Raw genomic sequence first — 12,619 nt, forward strand, 5'->3', positions numbered from 1 at the left:
TCAAAATGACCGACTTTTGCATTTTTATATATACAATTTTTTTGATAGATCTAATACGCCTAAATTTTTAATGAGAGAGCTAGGTATAATGCCAGTAGCCGAAATTTACGAATGGTAACATTTTTACAGTCTGAAAATACTACCATTATTTTATTATTATTACTATTGTGTGTATATTTTATTATTTTTCTCTTCTTTGTATGAACTAATAATATTTTTAATTTTACTTTCATATATTCTATTTATTATTTGGAACTTAAGGGTTTGCACCACCCTCCCCGAGATCTGAAATAAACAAGAAAAAATTGTTCGCCTTAAAAAGTTCGGAAAAATTCTAAATAATAGCATCCTGTAAATCACGTTTACAAGCCATGCTTCTTTACTTTGATTAATCCCACTCTTCCCCTGCAAATCTCCACCGCACTATCCTGACCTAACAATATCTATGTAGCGAACTATAAAAATAAGGAACTAGTGTACATTGTTGTAAAATATTGGAAACACAGTGTGCTGACACAATACAATGTTATATTGTACTGTACATACGGCAGATATTGTAAAATATTATCATTGTTAATTAATTATTCAAATTAATAATTTTAAATTTGATACTTAGCAATGAAGTGAAATTAAATTGTTTTATTCTATCAGGAGTTTTCATCGATGTTCATAGATTCCACTATACGAAGGACAGTGAATTTTGAAAACAAACAATCAAGTTAGTAAAAAGAGACCTGCCATATTCTAAAATATCATTTACATTATATCAATGACTGGAAAGGCTAGATTAATTTAAGCCAGTTGTGCGTTGGTTTGTTCTTTTTCTTCAACGTTCTGTTTCGACGATGGTCCCTTTGTGTTGCGTTCACCTCTTTCTCCGCCGTGAATTAAACTATGTCGTTTCAAGTGCGACTTTCGTGAACACGAATAGTTGCATTCAGAACATGAAAACGGTTTAATTCCAGAATGAGTGCGAATATGTTCCAGAATATGCGAATTTTGCGTACACGAATAATCACACACGGGACACGAGAATGGTTTGTGTTTCTTGTGAGTTAAATTGTGGATTCGTAGAGACGACTTTCTCGTACATGTATATTCGCATTTGGAACATGAGAAAGGTTTATCTTCGCAGTGAATTAGAATGTGACTTTGTAAATACGAAAGCTGTGAGGTTGAATAATCACATTCTGTACATGCGAATGGTTTATCGAGACTGTGAGTTAGAAGGTGACGTTTTAAAGACGACCAACGTGAAAATGAACGAGCGCATTCTGAACAAGAAAATTGTTTTTCACCGCCATGAGTCAAAACGTGCTGTTGTAAATGCGATTGTTTTGAACAGGAATAGTTGCATTCTGAACATAAAAATGGTTTTTCTCCGTGGTGATTCAGAACATGTCGTTTCAAACGTGTTTTATTCAAACAAGAATAGCTGCAGTGAGGACACTGTTTGTTTTTCTTAGATGGGGAAGGGAGAGACTTCAAGCGTGATTTTTTTGTTTTGAGGTTTTGATTAGTCTTTTCTTGAGGACGATCATCTTCTTCCACTGAATGCACTGTTTCGGGTTTTTCATCTGTAAATTAAAAAAATATTAAATAAATAACACATCTACACATAATCCCAGAAAACAGCAGAAAACATAAGAATGATCTTTCAAATAATAATCTTTGGACCTATACTAGAAATGTATATCAGAGGATTAATATTTATAATACATTATTCCCAATGAGTTTAAATAGACTCATTTAAAAAGAAATCATTTTTACATAAGAATACGAATTTAAAGAGGAGTTCAATGAAGAATGTGCTTAGATTTCAAAATAGACTAGACAGACTTAACACACTTAATTGAAAATATTTCACAAATACATTGAGAAAGATATGCAGAAGTCTGAGAGTTCCAAAGAAAGATTGTGTTTAATAAAACTGGTGATAATATATACTTTTAAGAGCTTTTGCCAAAGTTTTTTTGGTAGATGGAACTTTTAGGCTATTAAGTAATTCGTCGTATCGCATATATGCAATGTATTTTAAGGAGTTAATTCCAATTTATTCGTGTGATAGTGTATTTGATTTTGCGTTCGTCAGTATTTTGGTTCCTGTGTTTGTGTGTTTTATTGAAAGGACGATTAATTCTAAGAAATCAAAACAGTTCAACAAGAAAACTAAACCTATCAATATATCTATGCATATTTAATTAAAAAATATTTAGGATTCAATGGACAAATAGGCATACAAATGTGTCTATTCTGGAAGAGCTGAACATCTACAAGTGGCTATCAACTATCTGCCTACAACGTATTCTAAGATACTTAAGGATACGATGCTCGCGAAACTGAGGACTCCAACTTGGAGAAACTAAAAAGAAAGTGTTTGGCAAGAGAAGCAAAATGTAACCAATGCGCTGGAATGACCAAGTATCACTAGCGTCCGGTATGTCAGTGTCGTTGGATTTCCACGCAGCGAAGAACCACGAGGAATGGAGGAGTACTGATCACCAAGGAAATTGGAGTGGAGGTCAGAATCCTTCCAATCAAATCCAGGAACAGGCTTTAGACGAAAAAAAAAAAAAAAAATCCTAGTTTGGGTTTTTTTAAACAAATCTGTAGTTTTATTCCGACATTTGTGAAATTTTGCACACCTTACTATCATAACACGAGGAAGGTCATTGTCTAGATGATATTTAGAAAAACCACCACGACAAATTTTTCCTTACAGCAGAATTTTGATATTTCTTGACGACATTTTCGATATTTTGTACACTTGACGTTCAAAATTAGAGGAAAATCAGGTTTGGAAATTCCCTGTATAAAGAGATGTCGAGGGAGATGGAAAAACACATGCACAAAACAGGTTCAAGATTGTTTTTTTAATAATTTGTGCTTATTTAAGTTGACGCAGAACCTTCCGCCAAACGTCACATCATAGTAACACAATCAAACATGGCGAACGTTATTAAATGGAATTTTATTGCGTCTTTTACCATCTCCTCCCACGAAAACAACTTTTTCTTGTAGTAATTAAGTTGAAACGAAGTGTTATTTAAATAATTTGGGATATAATAAGAAGTGCGCGAAGTACATTTGAGACTAGTTGTTTTAGTAACTAACTTTCTGCTTAAAATGGTATATCGATTGGTATGTAGCGATGCTACTAGAATATTCAAGAACGTTCGCCCATGCAAAACGCATCGTTTCTAGAACTCTCTAGATACGATGCTAGCATTCGGCGCGCCTACGTTTTAAGCTTGCTTTAAAACGTAGTTAGTCAGTCATTAATTAGCATTGTCATTGACCAACCTGCGAGCTCTGCGACTGGTCGCGCCCCACCGTTACTTCACCGCGCCGCTGCTACTCTATCATACCTACTCTATCACGCCCGGCTCTGCACGGACATTTAAGAGAGGCTACGGAATATCAACTCCACGGGATTACATCAGTGCCCTGGCTCCAGATATCATCTCTGGCCTGCGTTCCTCACTCGCCTAGATCCTGCGAGACCTTCGCCGGCTTGTACCTCCCGCACATCTGCCGACCAGGTCCATCGCACCTTCGGTTACCTTGTTCACACTGGAGTACCCGGAAGACTCCACTTCATCCCCAGTGCTGAACACATCCTCAAGTCTGGTATCCACCAAAGCGGTGTCGACCCACTACCTACCGCCTGGACCACTCTGGTACCACACCTGGTATCATCGTCATTGGTCAGGAGTTATCTCAAAACTGCGCTACTGACTCAAACTGACCCAAAATAAACGCTGTGACATCACAACCTTCCTCTTTTATTGTCTAACTACCACATCCCCAATGTTATAATATCAAAGTTATATTACTGTTGTTTTGGTGAAGGAGTCGAATTCTGCCAGATTTTAATATTACAAGTCGACATATTTATGTAATTAAAAATATTAAAATTACGTGTAAACTGTAATCACTACGTTACACGAAACTAAAAATATGTTTATTTAAACAAAGGTACTATAAAAGATAGGTCACTTCACGTTTTTTCGTTTAAAATAAAAAAAAATAATTAATATTTATTTTTAAATTTGCAAATCTGGACAAATATTCTTCAAATGCTAAATGCTTTTATTGTATTTATAACTAACTAACTAACCATCACGCCGTTTCCCCACAGGGTAAGGCAGAGAGGACGGACCGCCAAACAACTCGGTCTTGGCACATACTCATTGCCTCGTTCACATTCATACTTCGTCTCATACACAGTCTTCTGTCATTCTGATTCTTGACATGGCCCGACTCAATTATATGATTCACTTGATGGTGCTGTGTCTTCCTCGGGCGTCCCCGACTTCTGCTACCTTTCTAACACTGTTTAAATCATAATTATTACAGTAATATAAAATGAAATAACATAACTTTAATAAGACGTTTGTCATCTGTGAAGAATATCTGACAAAATTGCCCAAATGGTTAATAGTGTTGATGGATCGGCCCAGTTTCCATAAATTTTCGGCCAAATTAAGAAAATCTGATTGATTACCTTCAGTACAGTCGTTTTCGTTACACTTCGGCAAACATTCCACTTTAATAATCGGAATTGTGTATGTCTTCGAAGGATTAACATCTACGTCTTCTTTGTGCGATCCTGGTTCCGTCTTGATGGGAGGAACATCTTTATTGATATCCATGACACCACAGTAAATTTCAGAACACAATCCAATATCCGAAACCAAAGCGACAATGACTGACTCCTAGTTTTCGGTTTCTAGTAACTCTCTATGAAATGTCCGTAGTAATTGAATATGAATTAAATATTGCTCAACACCATTTAAGAATCTTTAACGAAATAGTTATTCGTGAACTAAGAGCAGTTTGTTAAAGGTGGCGGTGTATGCAAGTTGTATGTAGTAAATTAAATGATGTCAGAAGAACTGTGTTTGAAACGCCAGTTACTCTAAGTCTTACGCTATAAAAGCTAAAGATATGTTAAGACTTTGGTTAACTTTAACATTAAAACTGTTTCAGATGATTCAAAGAATGTATTCATAAATTATGAGAATAAATTAAACGCAAGATGAAGATGGAATGTAAATACGTAGTTTTCTGATTTTAAGAGCACTCTTGTTTATTTCAGTAGTTTTTAAATATTAATTAAATGTTCCTAATGACTATTTCAGGAGTTTAAAAGAAGTTACTTATTGATTGTGAGGATTTTTTTGTTAATATAGCGACAAACTTCGGGAAATGAACGAACGCAGTGCGAAACGTCAAATGGATGGAGTTAGGTAAATGCTTTGTCTATGGAAATGTTTACAAGTGTAAAAAATAACGATTTTCTTTTTCGGGGTAATTCAGAACGACATTTTTGCTAATCGATTCTTGAGACATTCTTTCCAATCGAGTTTGCATGTGGATCGCTGTCGTGTATATCACCATTTACTTTTCTGTAGGCCTTTTTAAGATATACAATTCCGTATAACATTATTTTGATGTATCTCACGAGGTTTAGCCAGCGTTAGCAATGTAGTGCCCGAAAATATATTTTTACGGCTTGATCAAAAAACATCGACTTTTCTCTACTTTCTATAATTATATTAAGCATGTATTATATATTTAAACCTTCCGGAAGAAATTCTCTAAATGAAAGTGAAAACCTTATCAAAATCCGTTGGGTAGTTTAGTAAAACTAAGCGCACAAACAGACAGACGCCGATAGCGATTTTATTTTATACAAGTTGAAAAATTAAAGAATCGATTAGACTGATTTTTAAAACTCGATTAATCCGTTTTATTTTTTGTGTGATACCAATTTGTGTAGAATAGAATCGAAAAAACATGTTCTAGGATAATATATGACACGAATGTGAATGATAAAAGCAGTCGAAGACGCCCGAGGAAGACGAGGTGAATCAAGTGAACCAAATACTTGAGTGAGATCAGGCGACAGAATAACAGAATAGTATCTATTAGACGATGTATGAATGAGGCAAGTAGTGTGTCAATTCTGAGTTGTTTGGCGGTCTGTTCTCTCTGCCTACCACTGCGGAAACAATTTTAATTTTTAGAAATAATTTTATTAAATTATAGGTCCTATTCAACCGTTTATAATTCAAAAATTTAGACTACGGACGGGTTGTTTCAGAGAATTTGAACGATTCAACAAGTTCTGTGAGGGTTCTAATCAAGATCTGTCATTATTTCAGTTTTGTAAAACAACTGGCCAGTAAAAATATAAAAACAGAACTTAAATAGAACCTTCACGGAACTTGAAATCAACTTCGAAAATTAATGGTTTTTTTTTAAATTCTATGAAATAGCCCATCCTAAAGACGTATACTTGTAAAAATATACGTCTTTAGGACTTATAAAAATTGATTTTCAAGTTCTTTGAATGTTCCATTCAAGTTCAGCTATTATTTCAGTTTTTTAAACAACTGGCCCATAATGATGATATGACAACAGAACTTAACCTAACAGAAAATAACCTTTACATAACTTAAAAAATTAGTTGATGAAACTAAAATCTATACGTCATCTGATAAACAAATTTTCCAAATATTTGGTTTGAGTCTTTGATATTCAAAGCTTCCGTAAATTGTCCAGAGATGTCGAAAACCGACTATGAACTAATTTAATTTATTGTTTCCATAATTTACTTCAATACTTAAAGCTTCCGAAATTTGTCCAGAGGTGTCCAAACCCAGCCATTTTTCATAATAAATATTATAATATGTACATTGATGTCTGATATAATCTTTTATTTGACGTACAATTTTCCTCAAACGTTAAACAATGAACCCATTATTAAAGACTTCTTGGAAAATTAAGAGAATATAATGAAAATCTGATTTTACCTGTTAAAATGAAAAAAACGGGCCGTTGATTCAAATTCTCGGTATTTGGAAGTGTTTAGACTCGCGCTGCGACAATTTCTGGGACCTGAGTCAAAGTGTAGCTTGCATTCTTTTTTTTAAAATATGCTTTAGATAAATTGGAGATTTGCCTATCGTTTCGCTTTAGTAGAATACAAATAAAATTAAAAAAATACTGAATAAAAAATTTAAATGTAAACTACTAAAAAAAATAATTTTTCAATAGAAATGTATGAACGCATAAAGGTAACAACTTTTAAAAAATACAGTATTATAGTTAAAATTATCTGTGACAGTTTCACTTGATTAACTTTTTGCTTTTTTATAAAATTATTAACAAAATAAATAAAAACCAGTTTCGTGCTTGAAATCGAACGTTTCTAGACTCTGTTTGTCAAGCGATTTTAATGCCTATTACCTACAGTATAAGGTACACCAAGAATATACACATTTTTGGCATGTAGCTTCCTCTTAAGCGAAAATGGTGAAAATATTTAATAAAACACGACTCGTTTGAAATAGAGAAAAAATCTTTATTCAAATGCTTTAGTTGCATTTAAAGATACACTGTGAATTTTTTCATGACTATAACGTATTAAATAACAGAACAAAACGTTTTTTTAACAATTTGCGATTTTTTTCTACCGAGGAAATTTCATATACCTAATTAACTCTTAAACCCTACCTGGGGTACTGGAGTACCCCCCCTGGTGTTTAAAATATCAACAATTTTAACAATATTGCACTGTTGCAAAAATCGCTCTAGCTAATCTACTCTCGATAATTGGCGCGTAAGTACGTCAGTAAGGCGTGACCGCCCGGCGAGTGCATTCGCGTCCACAGGTGTTCCGGGGTACCCCAGTACCCCGTAGTAGGAATAGTGTTAGTTCTTCCTTCCAGTTATACTTGAATTACTGAAGTTGTTTTTCTACATCTCTCTGGTAAGTTTACACATTATTTATGATTTACTTTACTTCGTGATAATTTTTATAGTACAGTGTTGATAGGCAGGGCCTGCACCCAATAACGAGACATTTATGGACTAATAATGTGTTATGAGTGTAATGAGAGTGTATGCAGTGTAATGAGGTGTTGTATTGTTTTCAGATTTGGCATCCCAGACTCGAAGTCTTGGGGGGGGGGGGGGTGAAATTGCAGCTGCTTTGTTGGTTTCTGACGACGAAGAGCTAAACCTAGGAGAAGATTCAGAAGATGCGCCCGACGGTGTTATCGAGGATTACCATTTTGAAGTCGCATCTCACGAAGACGGTGATCAAGATAGTTTGAAAGGAGATAAAGAGTGTTTAGTGCCTGACAATGACGGGGCTGGTGTGCTAGATTCTCCATTAGTTCTGTACGGAAAAGGTCATAATAATCGACATAAGGACTGGTGTTAAGCTTTCTCGCTCAAGAATGCCTCGCCGCAATATTTTGTTGCACCCACCTGGTAACGTCTTAACAGAAACCTGACATGTGACAAATGGTTCACGTCTATACCCACAGCCAAGAAATTACTGGAAAAGGGTATAACATTAGTTGGAACTGTAAAGAAGAATAAACGAGAAATTCATCCTGTTTCCTTGGACACTAAAAATCGAGAGAGATGCACATCAATGTTTGCCTACGACGGACCTCTCACACTGTTAAGGTATTTTCCTCTAAAGTCAGCTAAAAAGAAAGTTGTAATCATGCTGTCCACCATGCATGACAGCCCTGATAAGGATAATGAAGTGTAACTTCCAGAAATAATACATTTCTGTAATAAAACCAAATGCGGGGTGGATGTGTTTGACCAACTTTGTAAGAAGTACTCGACGTCCAGGAAGATCAAAAGGTGGCCCATGTGTCTCTTCTACGAGTTGCTAAATGCCGTTGGTATCAACTTTTGGTTCCTATTCAAGCTGTCAACTAACATTGATAAATAGAAAATAACCAAGCGGCGCGAATTTCTTAAGAGTTTGTCAATGGCACTCATAAATCCTCATATGAGAGCAAAATTAAAATAGCCAAGTTTAACCCGGGATATCAGAGAAACTATACGTGCAGTCTTGAATATTCATAGTGAAGATCATAGGCCGGTCCCTAATAATTCCAAACTTGGTCGCTGCTGCTTTTGTCCGCGCACAAAAGACAGAAAATCTCGATATGACTGTAACACTTGTCGCCGCCATATTTGTGTTGACCATCAATACAAAATGTGTCCTTCATGTAACGACAAAAATGTCTATTAGTTGTTATTAAAAAAATTTAATGTCTTTTCTTATTACTTTGCCATAATAAAAATAATTTTCAAAAAAATATCAAAGACTTTTATTTTATTATTTTTTTTTGCGCGGGGTACTTCAGTACCCCGTGGTAGGAATAATTACATTCCCAGAGTGGTAGGGTTTAAGAGTTAACGTTCGGGCATTACAAAATATGTATAGTTAATAAATTATCTTCAAATATATATTTTTTTTTTGGAACTTAAAAACTTAACGACTTGACGAGAAACTTGTCATAAATCGGTAGAAATTGGGTATGCGGGACTTAACCGAACAGAAGATAAGTAAAAAATAAGTAATAACTGATTAATAACTGAACAGAAGATAAGTAATCAATTGGAATAACTTTTGGTAAATATACAAAAAATAGATACACGCTTAGTAAAAACATTTTATTTAACTAATATCAAACTTCTGTAATAATAAATAGTATAAAATAAAGTCGTTATCGTTTGTGCGCTTAGTTCTTCTAAACTACGCAACGGATTTTGATAGGATTTTCACTATCATTTAGAGAATTTCTTCCGGAAGGTTTATATATATAATACATGCGTAATATATTTATAGAAAGTAGAGAAAAGTCGATGTTTTGTGATCAGGGCGTAAAAAAATTTTCGGGCGCTTACATTGCTAACGCTGGCTAAACCTTATGAGATACATCAAAATACTGTACTACGGAATTGTATATCTTAAAAAGGACTACAGAAAAGTCTTTGACGGTATATGTCTATCTCTTAACCCTTCAGGATTTTAAATATTTTTACCAACTAGTCCCAGCCACATGGTGATTGTTTGAGAATTTCGGAATTCTCCCGAGGTATCTAAAATGTGCCACATATTACTTATTTTTGAAGTTGTCGTTAAAAGAAATACTATTTTAGAAACTAGATTAAATTATCTTTCAAATATTTGCATTTGAAAAAAGTATCGATCTTTCTAAAATATACATTTTCAATATCAAAAATGAATATGTTTACAAAAAAACTTACCAGGACATTTTGACTCAGAACGTACATAATTTTGAAAGAATTGGATATTTATAAAACATATTTCTTTTATGTAGGTAATAAGTAATAAAACTGTAACTTCACTTTTTATACCGTTCATACAATAAAAAAATATAAATATTTTTTTTAATTTTCAACTGTCGATGAAAAAATGCCGAAATTCGTAATCAAGCACTTTGAGATTTTTTTAAATGTATTAATGTGATAATGTATAAATATTTGATACAAACTATGAAGAATAATTTATTATTTATCTTTCTAATGACGGACAAATCACATATCTACGCATTATCAGGGTTTTCCAATAAGAGGTGTTATTTTGAATAGACCGCTATTTCGGTAGATGTTACTTTTGAAGCTGTCATTTTTTGACATTTGACAAGTAGAAACTACGCCATTGATAAAAATGGAATGTTACACGCTACACGAAATTATTAAAATTCACTTGAGTGAATCAAATGCAAATCATCTTGAGTGATGAGGCCCATTTCCACCTCGGTGGCTTCGTCAACAAGCAAAATTGTCGCATCTGGGGCTCGGAAAACCCAACAGTTATTGTTGAAAAGCCTCTCTATCCTCAACGTGTGACTATTTGGTGCGGTTTATGGTCCGGCGGAGTCATTGGCCCTTACTTTTTCGAAAATGAGGCTGGAGCAACAGTTACGGTGAATGGATTGCGCTATCGAAAGATAATTAATGATTTTTTTGGCCGGAATTGGATGGTATTGATCTGGACAACGTTTACTTTCAATAAGACAGCGCTATGTGCCACACAAGCAACGAAACCATTGATCTTTTACGATTGAATATCAAAATAACACCTCTTATTTGAAAACCCTGTAGAAAAAAAGATAAAAATACTTTATTAATGTGTTGATATGATGTTTGTGGCTAGTAATCTCCTTCCCAGGAGGGTAAATTAGTAATTAATATTATCCTCAAGAATTAATTCAGTGAAAACGTTTTATATTTCATGTATCCATATGAAATTAGTATTTTAATGTGAAATTAGTAATTTAGTCACTTGATACCTTTTTACAAAGCACGTCCATTTTAACACGAAAAGAAGAAGATTTGACTATTCACCCAATGAGGAAATACGAAAATGGATTCAAGTGACGTCTGGGGATTTTTCCCTAATTCTGGGGAAAAAATCGAATTCATAAAAAAAATTGAGAATTGTTTTGAACGGAAAAATCTAATTTTTTTTTCGGTATTATCAGTAGAAATTTTGAACAAAATCTTTAATCATCCATGCAAATACGTTAAAATTTTATGATAAGATACTCAATGTTGTAGAATTGAAATCATTGAGGCGTATATGTGTGCTAAAACCATGTTGAAGAATTGTAAGTAATGCGAGACTGAAGAATGCGTTGTGAATAATACGAAGAAAGAGACGCTTAGATGGTTTTGACATGCGTGGCGGATTCAGATTAATCAATTCCTGGCGAATATGATATGAAGCGATAACTACCCTTTATTTAATAAGTTGAAGACATCCGAGGAAGGCAATACGTGGCACGATCAAGTGAATCAAATGATATCGGTTCGGGTGTCAACAACCGAATGTACTACACGCGAAACCTAAGTTTTCTATCTATATGTCTATCCTCTCTGTGTATTTTTATACCTCCTGGGAAACCGCGTGATGTTAGTTGTATAGACAAAAGAGAACACGATAAAGGAATAGGTTAGGTTAGTTTTTAGGTTAGGTTAATTCCTCTTTCTTCGAAGCTATGAATTTTTTACATGGAACCATTTAAAATGGGGAAAATCTAACACAATTATTGGATATTTTTGTGGGGTAAACGTCACGAACCAAATCTGACAGTTCGAATTTGTTTCTAGTTCGAGTCGGTCGGTTGTGACGGGAGATTACGATTTTGCAACGGAATTAAGCAGTAATTTCTAATGTGTTGCAATTACAAATTACTTAATATTTTTAATGATTTTGAAAGGTAATTGTTTAGCGTTTGTGTTTATTTCGACATTTGTTGCGATAGTGTAATATTACAAGCAGAAATATCACTTCGAAGTGAATATCGATTGGATCATTTCTCATTAAAATCTGTCAGATTTATGCATATGTTGTTGTGTATTTGTAATATGTGACTCAAATCTAGCAACGGTGAGTTTATTTGTATTTTATGTGTGTTTTATCTTTAACTGTAACTGCTTTTATGTCTGTAATATGCGGGTTATTATGCGGTAATTTATTTATAGTGAGTTCGTGGATGGAATATTTTATGTGTTATTTAAATAGTTTTTACTGTAAAAGCAACGAATCATTTGTTTTTTCTTTGAAATATTATCGTCAATTTAGATTTTATTTACGAGACGGTGGGACTCTAACATCAAGGATTGAGACATGTGCAAGGTAGTAGAGATGGGAAAAGATGGTGTAGATGAAGGTTGGGAATTACCTATTGACTATTCAGATCTGGTCACAAAATATGACTCAATATTTGAAGCATCTTTTCGACTCTAAATGCTGATCAATATACCA

General features: G+C 34.1%; 2 protein-coding genes across 2 annotated transcripts in view; one reads left to right on the top strand and one right to left on the bottom strand.

The window, feature by feature from the left end:
• Positions 1 to 709: 709 nt before the first annotated feature.
• Positions 710 to 4,887, bottom strand: LOC149416410 (uncharacterized). Its single transcript, XM_089642142.1, has 2 exons — positions 4,508 to 4,887; positions 710 to 1,577 (listed from the first exon to the last, which is right to left on the bottom strand). Exons 1-2 carry the CDS (start codon positions 4,653 to 4,655, stop codon positions 793 to 795), a joined length of 933 nt encoding a protein of 310 aa, XP_089498268.1. The 5' UTR covers positions 4,656 to 4,887; the 3' UTR covers positions 710 to 792.
• A 7,087-nt stretch (positions 4,888 to 11,974) lies between these two features.
• The window catches only part of Mgat2 (alpha-1,6-mannosyl-glycoprotein 2-beta-N-acetylglucosaminyltransferase), a 78,314-nt gene continuing 77,669 nt past the window's right edge, over positions 11,975 to 12,619 (top strand). The window contains exon 1 of the mRNA XM_089642144.1: positions 11,975 to 12,241. The gene's annotated coding sequence lies outside the window, so the exon portion shown is untranslated. The remainder of the gene's footprint in view (positions 12,242 to 12,619) is intronic.

The sequence above is a fragment of the Hesperophylax consimilis genome, chromosome 17, assembly GCF_061612785.1.
Source record: "Hesperophylax consimilis isolate HC1 chromosome 17, BYU_Hcon_1.0, whole genome shotgun sequence".
In the NCBI taxonomy this organism is placed as follows: Eukaryota; Metazoa; Arthropoda; class Insecta; order Trichoptera; family Limnephilidae; genus Hesperophylax; species Hesperophylax consimilis.

Bases quoted from the DNA above. Each gene is read 5' to 3' on its own strand.
- LOC149416410 (XM_089642142.1), bottom strand. From the start codon at position 4,655: ATGGATATCAATAAAGATGTTCCTCCCATCAAGACGGAACCAGGATCG. The intron at 1,578-4,507 runs GTAATCAATCAG...TTTAATTTACAG, and splicing joins CGAAAACGACTGTACTGAAG to ATGAAAAACCCGAAACAGTG.